The following is a 12,732-nucleotide window of genomic DNA, read 5'->3' on the forward strand; positions in this document are numbered from 1 at the left end:
AAATCAATTATGTGCAGTTTAGCTACGTTGCCTAGCTAGTTTAGCAAGTAACGTTAGTCAACAAGCTACTAATCTGTTAACTAGCTAACATTAGCTAACTACCTAGCTAGCTAATTGTTCCCTCCTGCTCTTCGAAACATCAGTCATTAACCCGCACCCAACCAATAACGTTACTAGCTAGATACCTAAATGTGTTTCCACCGAATACCTGACCAAGAGACGCCAGGGGCATTCTTGCCGATGAAGGATACTGAGGTGGCGGCACGGCGTTCGACTGAGGAGCACCTGGGGCTCCCGGTGGTAAAGACACGGAGGTCAGGGTAGCCCGCAGTTGGCTCGACGGAGACGGGACAGCTCCAGGTCCACTTACTGCGACAGTGGCGGGTTTTGGGACTATTTTCGTCGGCAAACTCATTGCAAAAAAACAAAACAATACACTAATAAATACTGATACAAAATATATCTAGCTTGCATAAATATAGCTAGCAAGCGTTTAATATTATTGAAGCAGGCCGCAAATCCTTTTCCCGACAGGGCTAGCTATTAGCAACGCAGAAAAGCTTTTTTTCATGGAAAGTCGCTGTTCGGGTCTATGGTGTTATTCATGGGGACGGTGGGAGGTTTGCCTCCCTTGCCCGTCCAGGACCTCTGCAGATCCGGTTCAGTTCTTCCGAGCACTGTCACCGGTGTCTTTCCTCCTTCGATAATTTAACATTTGTTATCAACAACTGATTTTTCTATAGCTAGCTAATCATTTTTCCACGGAGATGAGAGACTTCGTTAACATGGCGTTGTGGCCGCTTCCAGTCCGGCAGGACAGACGATTCGACAATTCTCGTCCAATTACGGGTATGTTCGGTTTACCTAGAGCTATCGAAAATGACGCTTAATTTGTTGCATCCATGTGGCCCAAAATCATCTAGTCTACTATACTGATGAGCACTGCATTATTCTTGTTCTAATAAATAACTATGTTTGGTGCTATTTTTAAAGAATGCATGGTATTTATTATTTTAACTGCAGTGTCTGTCTTGAAGTGTGTGTGTAAAATAAATCATTTTAGTAACGAGGAAAGTCGGTTAAGAACACATTCTTATTTACAATGACGGCCTACCGGGGAACAGTGGGTTCAGGGGCAGAACGACAGCCCGGGGATTCGATCCAGCAACCTTTCGGTTACTGGCCCAACGCTCTAACAACTAGGCTACCTGCCGCCCCATGCTACATTTATGGGGTCGTTCTCAAGAACCGCTCAATAATGTATACAAATGTAATCAGGTTCAGGTACTGTAATATGTACACATAATGATAATGGTGTATTTACATTCAAAGACCGAGAAGTCAAAACTTTCTAGTGGATTGTACTGTACTCAGTACTGCATTGTTTGTGTGCAGCGACATCTGTCGTTAATAACCATCAATTGACATACTTTTTTTTTCTAAGTAAAAAGACTGAATTATTTTTTCTTTGATATATGGATAGTTTTTATTTGTTTCGGAATCAACAACTATAAAAGTCCCTTTGAAGCCTCAGACGAGTCAAAGAAAAATATGGGCATACAAAAGAATGCTGACAATATTTTTATTAGATTAGAAAAATAGTTTTATGACACAAAAGCCTTGTCATGCATGAGCAGCTCCAGAATGCGAAAACACTTTGTTATGTGACTTGTTCGATGGTCAATACATCCTTCACAAGTTTCAGGAATTCTCTGTTTGAAAACTATTCAAATAATATGTCCCTTATCATATCAGGCATTCAGCAATTCGGAGTATCACTTCTTTACAACATCACTACTGTATAAACTGGAGACATTAAGCAATCAGACTTTACACAAATGATGATGTTGTATTAGGTTTGTTGATGCAGAAATGACATACACATAGCTTATTGAATCGGGTCAATCATGGGCAATAATAAAATATGACTTTTACAATCTACTTGACTTGTATTCTAGATGTGATTGACGGTTTCCTCTGGATTATATTGTTTCAGTCCAAATCCAGTAATTGCAACTCGTCATTCTTTTGCAGTCTAAAAATATACAATAAGTGAAGACAACATATGGAGGTGGATTGATCAAATAGAAATTGTAACAGTTAAAAAAGAAACCGACAGAAAATAAATATCACTTCCTGTTGAAAAATAAGGCATATGACAACTCTACATAAAACCTGATTGAGAGAAGTTCCATTAGTTTTCCCTTTTTTTATAACCATTTCTTCGGTTTCCAGTGTTAAAATTGTTCCTCCTTTATATAAACATAAAGGCACATTTTCATAGAGTTTAATTGGGGGAAAAGAGGCAGCTTTCTAAAACAAATTGTTTTTATGAAGAGAGTTGGGGCTGGTTCAACCTTCCAGCCCTCATAAAGACCCTGAGAAGGGTAAAGTGGGTAAAACAGATGGATTTTTAGTGGTATCAAGACAAATGCTCTCCTTCCTTAGAGACTTTGCCTCTATTTTGCTCCAAATCCCCAATGCCCATTTTGCCACCTGCCGTACCGACAAATGGGTAGCAAAGCATCACCAAAGCTCACACTTGTGTTTAGGGTTCATGGGGGAATCTGCCTTGCAGCCAAAGTGCTCAGAGAACTCATGGGAATTGGAGATGGTGCCAATAACTCGAAATCTTGATGGACTGTGTGGATCTGTGATGACGCCCTCATGCGAGCTTTCCGGAGTCCGAACTGAGCACCATACCTACATATAGCAGGATGCACAGACACACATATTAAGCATTTCAGAGTGAAAAGTCCTTCATTTACATTATCAATGTAATAGGTCATTATAATTAATACATAACACTGTTTAAGGTAGGCATGCTAGAGAATGCATTACTACATTTGCCACAGACATGGATATACTTTAAGTGGCACAAACCTGGGCAAATCCAACAAAAAATAATTGATGATTGGTCATCCCCAGGGCAGGCAGGGTGGCCTCCTCTCCATTCTTTGCAATCCAGTTCATATAAGCCTTCAAAGCAGACAAGGGTCATATTACTGACAGCATGCATTATCCTCCTCTCGCCATAGAGAACAGTATGAGAAAAAAAACTGTAGAGACTTTCTGCTCGCCCTCAGCTTTATTTCCTCCTCAGTTTTCACTAAACAGACAGCGCTCATGCAGGTCCCCCTTTCTGCCATATGATTGGCTCATCTGCTCCATAACCTATGACTTTCATTTGACGGAAAGAATGTTTGAGAGCTCGCTCTGAGGCTGACCAAGCCACCTGTTGCATTTCCAGGCTTTGCTGTGATGTAGGCGACCCCGTTTTTTTCCACCACAGAGTAAAGACACGACCCACAATGACCCAATCAAGTGAAGAAGAAAACATGAAACATGTGTCATAGTTCTGACCTTCCAAATACTGCATCTCACATTGATGATTCCGAAATGTCTGCACATTTACAGTACGTGTGTATAAGTTGAATTGCTCTTGCTCTTCATATTGTCAACTCTACTTTCTTCTATCCCACCCTAACAACACCTCTCTATCATACACACCTTGTAGGCAGCCTTCAGTCCACCATTGTCAGCTATGTTCTCTCCCAGGGTGTGTTTTCCATTGAGGGGTTCTTTGTTGATGCTGTAGTTACTGTACTGCTCCACCATACACTGGGCCTGCTTCTTAAAGGCCTCTACAGACGAGTTTTTCCACCAGGAGCGGAGGTTCCCATCCTTGTCGTACTCCCTCCCTTTAACATAAAATAAAAAATATGCCGTAGAACTGGATTACTCATTTAATATCGTAATGTATCACATTCGGTGGGATGTTTTTTGGTGGGTTGTTTACAACAGCCTATAATATTTTTTAGTTATTTTATTTAAGAGAGAGGGCAGACAAGATTATGCAGTCGAGATTCTGGTGAATCTGCAGGGGTTAGCTTGCCCTGTAATCAAAGTGTCTCCCCTGCCATGTAAGTATACAGCCTTTATTTAAAAAAAAATAGTATTTTAGTTTGTAGCAAAACTTCTTATTTCCCATATAAAGTAATAAGAATTAAGACAATACAACTTGTATTAAAATAAAAGATCTTACCTTGGTCATCAAAAGCGTGTGTCAACTCATGTCCCATAACTACACCAATTCCCCCAAAGTTCAGGGCCCTGGAAATAGATTCAAAATCCTTTCAAGTAAATAAAAGCATTTTATAACTTGCAATTCAATTCTTGGCTATGTGAAGACACTCAAGGAGACACACATACTGTATACAATTGATGAAGTATGGCGTGCACATGTGGTGTACCTGTATTTGTGCCTGAAATGGGGACGTATTAGGGAACTGTATAGGCTGAAGAGGGAAGAGGGACCTACTTTGGCCAAGAGCGGCTGTAAAAAGGAGCTTGGAGGATTCCTGCTGGGAGCACCATCTCATTCTTGGTGGGATTGTAGTATGCATTCACCGTAGGAGGGGTCATGCTCCACCTGTGTATGCAAGACATAGGATATAACACCAACTGAGCACAAAAGTCTGAGATCAGGGTGGTAAAAAACAGTATTTGACTCTCCCCTATCCCCTTCGCTAGGCTGTTGACTTCAGATCAGTGTGAAAGAATGAGAACCCTGAGCTACTCGGCTATGTAGTGAGAGAAAAGGATCAGTACAGCTGAGGGATATTGGTTCCCGGGGAACGTTTCTGGATGCCAGCAGTATTCCTTAGAGTCAGAATGGGAATTTGTCCCTGTCAGAGCATTTGACCTCCTCTCTGGAGAGGCGAGCAACAGGAGGGTGAGGGCCGGGTTATAGACACTCACTGGTCTCTGTTAGGGGTTTTCCTCAGCTGGTCCGCAGTCACTCTGGCAGAGAAGTTGTAGTACTGCATGACATTTTGGAAATACAGGTCAGACCCCACCTCAAACTGAGAAAGAGAGAGGAATCAGGTTAGAGAGAGAAAGAGGTTTACACACAAGCAATGCAAACAGGAGATACTGTAAGGGCAAATCAATTTCTATTGGTCACATACACATGGTCAGCAGATGTTATTGCGAGTGTAGCAAAATGCTTGTCCTTCTAGGTCCGACTGCAGCAATATCTAACAAGATTGACAACCCTCCTCAATACTAGGGTTACAGTAAGACAACAAGGAGTTGTGTATTTTTTATCAACATATGACATGGACAACTTCATAAAACAGAAGTATGCATATTTATTTTAATTACATATTTACCTACATCATTGAACACTTTGTCAAGTTCCTTGGGGTCCATGATGAATTTTGGATATCCAACCATGTTGTAAATGGCATCAGCCTATAACAGAGCAGATGAGGTGAATTGAGACAGATGCTTACACCAGATGGCACTGTAGAGTTTGTTTCACGAGCCTTACGCTAAACATGACCATTATAGCCAAAATGACTATTACATTTACATTTGAGTCATTTAGCAGACAATCTTATCCAGAGCAACTTACAGTTAGTGCATCCATCTTAAGATAGCTAGGTGAGACAACCACATATCACAGTAATAGTAAGTACACTTTTCCTTGATAAAAGTAGCTATCAGCAAAGTCAGTGCTGACAGGAAAAGACAAGTGTTAGAGCAAACAAGGCAAGGGTGTTCTTTTTCTTTTTTTTGTGGACAATGCTTTATGTGTCCTGCCGGGCAATCTCTTATGGAATACAATTGAAATGCTATAGCTGTAACAGACACAGCATGTTAATTATGAGGCAAGAAACATTTCCATAGTTTGAAGGTCAGTGTAATGACAATTCCCTCACTCTAACAGTGGAAAACATATTTCTGGCAGTTATTCAAAGCAACTTGTCTCGCCCACCTTCTCTTTGGCTGCCTTTTTGGTCTCCTGGTCCATCCAGCCCACATACTTCAGACTATCCTCAAATGCCCATTTGATCTCAGAGACCATATCTTCTGCCTGACAGACAGGGAAAAGGAAAGGCATGTCAGAATCTCACCCAGGGGCAGCTCACAGTGGAGGTAGTGTGTGAGTGGGTGATACCTTGAAACACTTACAATGGCCTTGCTGTCCTCGTCAAAGGTGGCTTTGACAAACATGGCCCCGAGAGCAAAGCCGAGGGCACTGTCCGTGTCGCTGACGCACAGCTTCCAGCGTGGTGTGCAGCTCTGAAACATCACACTGAACACATGAGAACTATGACACCACACCACCGGAAACAATTACACCACCTACACACAAAAACACTGACATCACCTAAACACACAAGATAGCACTGTCTCTCAGACTATACAAAGTCTATACAAATACTTGAAAACACTGCATGATCCTAACAGCATCAGTCTTTAACTGTATTAGATTTTATAATGCCCCTCAAGCATGAAGTAGTAGTGTTGGTTTTGCATATGAAGCAAACAATCTTTCCTTGGAATCCTTTACCTCAAGGCGAAGCCAGGCCTTTATCAGAGTGTGTAGGGAGACAGCACATAACCCTCTAAAAGGGATGACTGTTGTTTTTGTGAGATTCTCAGATTGGCAATGACAGAACACTCCTCTCGCCCCCCAACTTCCCCTCTCCTACTATAGATATTAGAATCCAAACTGAGACTATGCAGCCAGGGGGAAAGGAAGAGGCCAACAGAGTGGAAACGGGTGAGCAAGAGACAAATAGGAGTAGATAAAGGGGAAATAATGACAGAGGGAGTGATAGAGGTAGAAAGGGAGGGGTGCTAATAGTGTAGTGTGGATGGTCTCAGGTATTTTGCACACACATTTGCAAACACGCACACACAGGACGAGAAAGCACTTGGTATGTTTTAATAGTGTGACCCCAACGGAAATCTAACTCAGATAAGGGTTTGGATATCTGGAACCCCGACAGCACAACACAACATAGCATATAGCTGTTAGCAGCAGACAGCTAAGGGAAAAAGCTGTCCGGTCAATTTAATGTGTGTCTAGTGATGACAGTGATAGCTACTAAAGTATTTTCTTATCAGCTCCTTGTTTAATTAAGTTTGCTACTGACAAGTGCACATCTTAATATGTTCTATCTATGCAAATTTCCGTTTACAATGTACTTTATAGCCACATAGTTTCAGCCACTCATTTATTTTTTATCTGTGCTATAAGCAAATATAGCTTAACTCTGTTGACTGAAACAGCAGGAAAAGCCAGTCCCCTTGAGTACTCTTATCTGAGGTCTGTTGCCCATTTACCTGCCAGCTTAAAGCACTGACATTATCTCCATCTCTCTCTCTCACCTTCTTGGTTCCATACATGACTTCAAAGAAGCGCTGCTCAGCATCCTGGAACTTCTGGTCCAGGATGGACACCATCTTCCTCAGCACCTTCATGATCATGTAGTTGTTCAGGACGCTGCACAGGTAGGAGTATATTCATTCATTACATCATTCATCACATTAACATTTCAGGAAAGGAAGCAAAATATTATATTATATATGTACAGTGGCAAGAAAAAGTATGTGAACCCTTTGTAAATACCTGGATTTCTGCATAAATTAGTCATAAAATTTGATCTGATCTTCATCTAGGTCACAATAATAAGACAAACAGTATATTTATACTAATAACACACAAAAAATTATATGTTTACATGTCTTTATTGAACACACCGTGTGAATATTCACAGTGCAGGGTGGGAAAAGTATGTGAACCCTTAGATTTAATAACTGGTTGACCCTCCTTTGGCAGCAATAACCTCAACAAAACGTTTCTGTAGTTGCGGATCAGACCTGCACCGCGGTCAGGAGGAATTTTGGACCATTCTTCTTTACAAAACTGTTTCAGTTCAGCAATATTCTTGGGATATCTGGTGTGAACTGCTCTCTTGAGGTCAGGACTCTGACTGGGCCACTCTAGTAGGCGTATTTTCTTCTGTTGAAGCCATTCTGTTGTTGATTTACTTTTGTATTTTGGTTCGTTGTCCTGTTGCATCACCCAACTTCTGTTGAGCTTCAATTTGAGGACAGATAGCCTAACATTCTCCTGCAAAATGTCTTGATAAACTTGGGAATTAATTTTTCCGTCAATGATAGCAAACTGTCCAGGCACTGAGGCAGCAAAGAAGCCCCGAAACCATGATGCTTCCTCCACCATACTTTACAGTTGGGATGAGGTTTTGATGTTGGTGAGCCTTTTTTTCTCCACATATAGTGATGTGTGTTCCTTCCAAACAATTTAACTGTAGTTTCATGTCCACAGAATATTTTGACAGTAGCGCTGTGGAACATCCAGCTGCACTTTTGCAAACTTCAGACATGCAGCAATGTTTTTTGTTGTTGACAGAAGTGGCTTCTTCCGTGGTGTCCTCCAATTAACACCATTCTTGTTTAGTGTTTCGTCAACAGAGTTGTTAGCATGTTCCAGAGATTTATGTTAGTCTTTAGCTGACACTCTAGGATTCTCCTTAACCTCATTGAGCATGCTGCGCGGTGCTCTTGAAGTCAACTTTGCAGGACGGCCACTCCTAGGGAGAGTAGCAACAGTGCTGAACTTTCTCTGTTTATAGACAATTTGTCATACTGTGGACTGATGAACATCAAGGCTTTTATAGATACTTTCGTAACCCTTTCCAGCTTTATGCAAGACAACAATAATTAATCTTAGGTCTTCTGAGATCTCTTTTGTTCGAGGCATGGTTCACATCAGACAATTCTTCTTGTGAATAGCAAACTCTAATTTTGTGAGTGTTTTTTATAGGGCAAGGCATCTCTAACCAACATCTCCAATCGCGTCTCATTGATTAGACTCCAGGTTAGTTGACTCCTAACTCCAATTAGCTTTTGGAGAAGTCATTGGCCTAGTGTCACGCCCCGACCTTAGATATCTCTGTTTTCTATATATTTTGGTTCGGTCAGGGTGTAACTAGGGTGGGTACTCTAGTTTTTTGTATGTCTAGGGTTTTTGTATGTCTAAGGTTTTTGTAGGTCTAGGGATTTTTGCATATCTATGTTGGCCTGATATGGTTCCCAATCAGAGACAGCTGTTTATTGTTGTCTCTGATTGGGGATCATATTTTAGGCAGGCCTTTTTCCCACTTTCTGGTGTGGGATCTTGTCTATGTATAGTTGCCTGTCAGCACTATATTGTATAGCTTCACGTTTCGGTTGTTATTTTGTTCGTTTGTTCGGTGTTCATTCTTTTAATTAAGAGAATGTACGCATATCAGGCTGCACCTTGGTCCGATCCTTTCAACGAACGTGACACCTAGGGGTTCACATACTTTTTTCAACCTACACTGTAAATGTTTAAATGATGTATTCAATATAGACAAGAGCAATTCAATAATTGGTGTGTTATTCGTTTAACCTATCTAGGAGTGGGGTTCCGCTAGCGGAACCAACAGCCAATGAAATTGCAGGGCGCCAAATTCAATCAACAGAAATCTCATAATTCAATTTTCTCAAACATACAAGTATTAGGCACCATTTTAAAGATAAAATTCTCATTAATCCAACCACCGTGTCCGATTTAAATAAAGCTTTTCGGCGAAAGCAGAAAATATCATTATGTTAGGTCAGCAACTAGTCACAGAAAGCATACAGTGATTTTCCAAGCAAAGAGAGGAGTCACAAAAAGCAGAAATATTGATCAAATTAATCACTAACCTTTGATATTCTTCATCAGATGACACTCCCGGGACAATATGTTACACAATACATGTATGTTTTGTTCGATCAAGTTCATATTTATATCCAAAAACATTTGGCTTTGCCTCCAAAACATCCCGTGAATTTGCACAGAGCCACATCAAATCACAGAAATACTCATAAGAAACATTAATAAAAGATACAAGTGTTATTGATTTAAAGATATACTTCTGCTTAATGCAACCGCCGTGTCAGATAAAAAATTTAAAAAAGCAAACCATGCAATAATCTGAGTACGGCGCTCAGACGACATACACAACCCAAGAATATATCCGCCATGTTGGAGTCAACATAAGTCAGAAATAGCATTATAAATATTCACTTACCTTTGATGATCTTCGTCAGAATGCACTCCCAGGAATCCCAGTTCCACAATAAATGTTTGATTTGTTCCATAAAGTCCATAATTTATGTCCAAATTCCTCCTTTTGTTATGACGTTTAGTAAACAAATCGAAACTCACGAGGCGCGGGCAAGTCCAGCGGAAATGTCTGACGAAAATTCCAGAAAGTCATTACTGTTCGTAGAAACAAATCAAACGATGTATAGAATCAATCTTTAGGATGTTTTCCAACCGGAGAATTCATTTGTCTGTAGAAAAGCAATGGAACGAGAGGTAACTTTGTCATGACCGCGCATCACAAGACCGAGGCTGCTGGCAGACCTCTGACTCATTCCCCTCTCATTCAGCCCCCCTTCACAGTAGAAGCCTGAAACAATGTTCTAAAGACTGTTGACATCTAGTGGAAGCCTTAGGAAGTGCAAGATGACCCATATCCCACTGTATATTCAATAGGGGCTGAGTTGAATACCTAAAAACCTCAGATTTCCCACTTCCTGGTTGGATTTGTTCTCAGGTTTTTGCCTGCCATATGAGTTCTGTTATACTCACAGACATCATTCAAACAGTTTTAGAAACTTCAGAGTGTTTTCTATCCAATACTACTAATAATATGCATATATTAGCATCTGTGACTGAGTAGGAGGCAGTTTACTCTGGGTACGCTTTTCATCCAAACGTGAAAATGCTGCCCCCTATCCATAAGTGTTAAGCACACTATGTGTGTCTATTGTTGTGACTTAGATGAAGATCAGGTCAAATTGTATGAACAATTTATGCAGAAATCCAGGTAATTCCAAAGGGTTCACATACTTTTTCTTGCCACTTCAGTTTGCATAATGTTTTATAATGTCACCTGTGCTGCTCAAATAATATCACTGCTGGACCGATATGAAATCTTACATAAACCATATCATCCCAATGGTTACCTTAATTACATAGTGCTGTCCATCACCATTCAAATATGAATAATGAGTGGAAGGCAGGGATAGAAAGTGGTTTTAACCTCTTGTTAGTGCTGGCAATGAGGTCAGAGACCTTCTGGAGGTAGTCCTTGGCGTACACCACCACAGGCTCTGAGTCATTTAGGGGTACAGGAGCAAACACATCTGTGAGATAGGGCATCCAGTCCACCGCAGGAGCCAAGGTCTACAGAAACACAAAGAAACAATGATACTGTCAACATATCTACTGGTGCACCTGTCCTATCAGATATATATATATATATATATATATATATATATATATATATATATATATTTAGCTTTTTTAATCAGCAGGTATGAATAGAAAGCAGTAAGAAAGACCTTGCAGAAAGCACTGTTAAACCAAAATACAATCTATGCAAATTGCACTTTCATTAACACATCTCAATCTGGGAGTCATCTACTGTAGGTTTGTATCTAGTGATACTGCAGGTGGATATCTGGTGTTGACATGATGCTTGGATCAGCTGAAGCAATAGAGAGATGGGTACTGACCGCCAGATCCTTTGCCTGGATCTTATGGTAGATGAGCTCCTCGTCCCTCCTCTCCTCCTGGGGTACAGTGATGTTGGCCAGGGTGGTCTCAAAGTCCACAATCTCCTGCATCAGCGATCTGGACGTCTCCTCTGAGCCCCCCAACAGGACCCCTAACTCCACCAGGAAGTCTAGGTACGCATTCAGATACTGCCGAGACCAAGTGGGAAGCACAGGGGGAGAAATGTTGGTTAAATTCATTTAAAAACACAATCCAGCACTAGGAAAATACTGACTACTACAAGCACAGAGTTATCCCCTGAGCTATACACTCTTTCTATATTATTTATACATGGTCTGTCCAAGTGGGGTACTGTAGGGTTTGTACTGCCGCTTTGGATATTTTCTATTCCTAATGAAACACATATCTAGCGAGATAAGTTTCTCAGTATAGTGTACAAATTTATAAAGTTAGTTTCCTAATTCAATCAGGCCTCTGCATCAAGGCACTGATCTATTTCATGTCCTCCCTTACCCTGTCTGTCATCATGCTACAATCTTTAAGCATATTCACCACAGTGCCATAGTGCGGCCGCCTGTCAGTACCTTTGCATTGGCCGTTTTGTTAAGGTAGTAATCCCGTGAGGGGAGCCCCAGCCCGGATTGATCCACCTGTAGGTACGAGGAACAGTTCATGACTTCCATCTCACACTTCATTAAAACATTTCAGCACTCTCAGCAGTGAGCCTCTTTCTTTGATAGTATAGTATTGCAGGATCTACTCTACAGTATACTGCAGCTTCGATTAACCTTACAATTTCTAATATCCCTCTGCACATCTTTTTTTTTAAAAATAGCATGTAAATGTATATGTCAATCCTCTGTGAGCAGATCTGGGGATAAGTGATGTTTGATGATTCTTCTGACAAATGTAAATAGAATCAAAAGCTAAAGGAGTGAGGAGGAGGCCTGTGGGAGTAACTGGGCCTACAGCCACTGAGCCTTTGAGCCACTGGGGGCCACTAGCTCTTCTCTCACCTGGATAATATTGCTGTTGGAGCTTTTGGAGTCAGTGCTGACAAACACAGTGAAGAATGGGGAGCAGCGGTAGTTGGCCGACACTGTGCGTAGAACCTCCTGGAAATTGTTCTTATCCCAGGAGCCGGTTAGGGCCCATCCCCCCGTCTGAAAGAAAAAATGTATGACCTCCTTCAGAGAGAGGCTCACTTAAAACCTGAGAGGTGGTGATCCTTTATATCAGGGCATTGGATACATTTAGGGTAATTAACTGTATAACATAAAGAACATTTTACACATCTATTAGCACATCATAAACAT

The 12,732-nt window shown here is 41.0% G+C and overlaps 2 protein-coding genes across 4 annotated transcripts in view; both read right to left on the reverse strand.

Moving 5' to 3' along the window:
* Window positions 1-835, reverse strand: part of LOC115138712 (eukaryotic translation initiation factor 4 gamma 3-like) — a 77,791-nt gene extending 76,956 nt beyond the window's left edge. Inside the window, 1 exon segment of the mRNA XM_065000582.1 lies at window positions 252-835. Coding sequence (XP_064856654.1) covers window positions 252-415 — 164 coding nt within the window. The 5' untranslated portion in view covers window positions 416-835.
* A 733-nt stretch (window positions 836-1,568) lies between these two features.
* The window catches only part of LOC115138758 (endothelin-converting enzyme 1), a 29,758-nt gene continuing 18,594 nt past the window's right edge, over window positions 1,569-12,732 (reverse strand). For all 3 annotated transcript variants that reach the window (XM_029675960.2, XM_029675970.2, XM_029675951.2), the window contains 14 exons: window positions 12,433-12,579; window positions 12,001-12,066; window positions 11,416-11,604; window positions 10,941-11,083; window positions 7,186-7,300; window positions 5,980-6,090; window positions 5,783-5,881; window positions 5,179-5,256; window positions 4,762-4,865; window positions 4,322-4,432; window positions 4,046-4,113; window positions 3,511-3,701; window positions 2,884-2,979; window positions 1,569-2,703 (listed from right to left, as the gene is read on the reverse strand). In XM_029675960.2, coding sequence (XP_029531820.1) covers window positions 2,527-2,703; window positions 2,884-2,979; window positions 3,511-3,701; window positions 4,046-4,113; window positions 4,322-4,432; window positions 4,762-4,865; window positions 5,179-5,256; window positions 5,783-5,881; window positions 5,980-6,090; window positions 7,186-7,300; window positions 10,941-11,083; window positions 11,416-11,604; window positions 12,001-12,066; window positions 12,433-12,579 — 1,695 coding nt within the window. In that variant the 3' untranslated portion in view covers window positions 1,569-2,526. The remainder of the gene's footprint in view (window positions 2,704-2,883; window positions 2,980-3,510; window positions 3,702-4,045; window positions 4,114-4,321; window positions 4,433-4,761; window positions 4,866-5,178; window positions 5,257-5,782; window positions 5,882-5,979; window positions 6,091-7,185; window positions 7,301-10,940; window positions 11,084-11,415; window positions 11,605-12,000; window positions 12,067-12,432; window positions 12,580-12,732) is intronic.

The sequence above is a fragment of the Oncorhynchus nerka genome, linkage group LG2, assembly GCF_034236695.1.
Source record: "Oncorhynchus nerka isolate Pitt River linkage group LG2, Oner_Uvic_2.0, whole genome shotgun sequence".
Lineage (NCBI taxonomy): Eukaryota > Metazoa > Chordata > Actinopteri > Salmoniformes > Salmonidae > Oncorhynchus > Oncorhynchus nerka.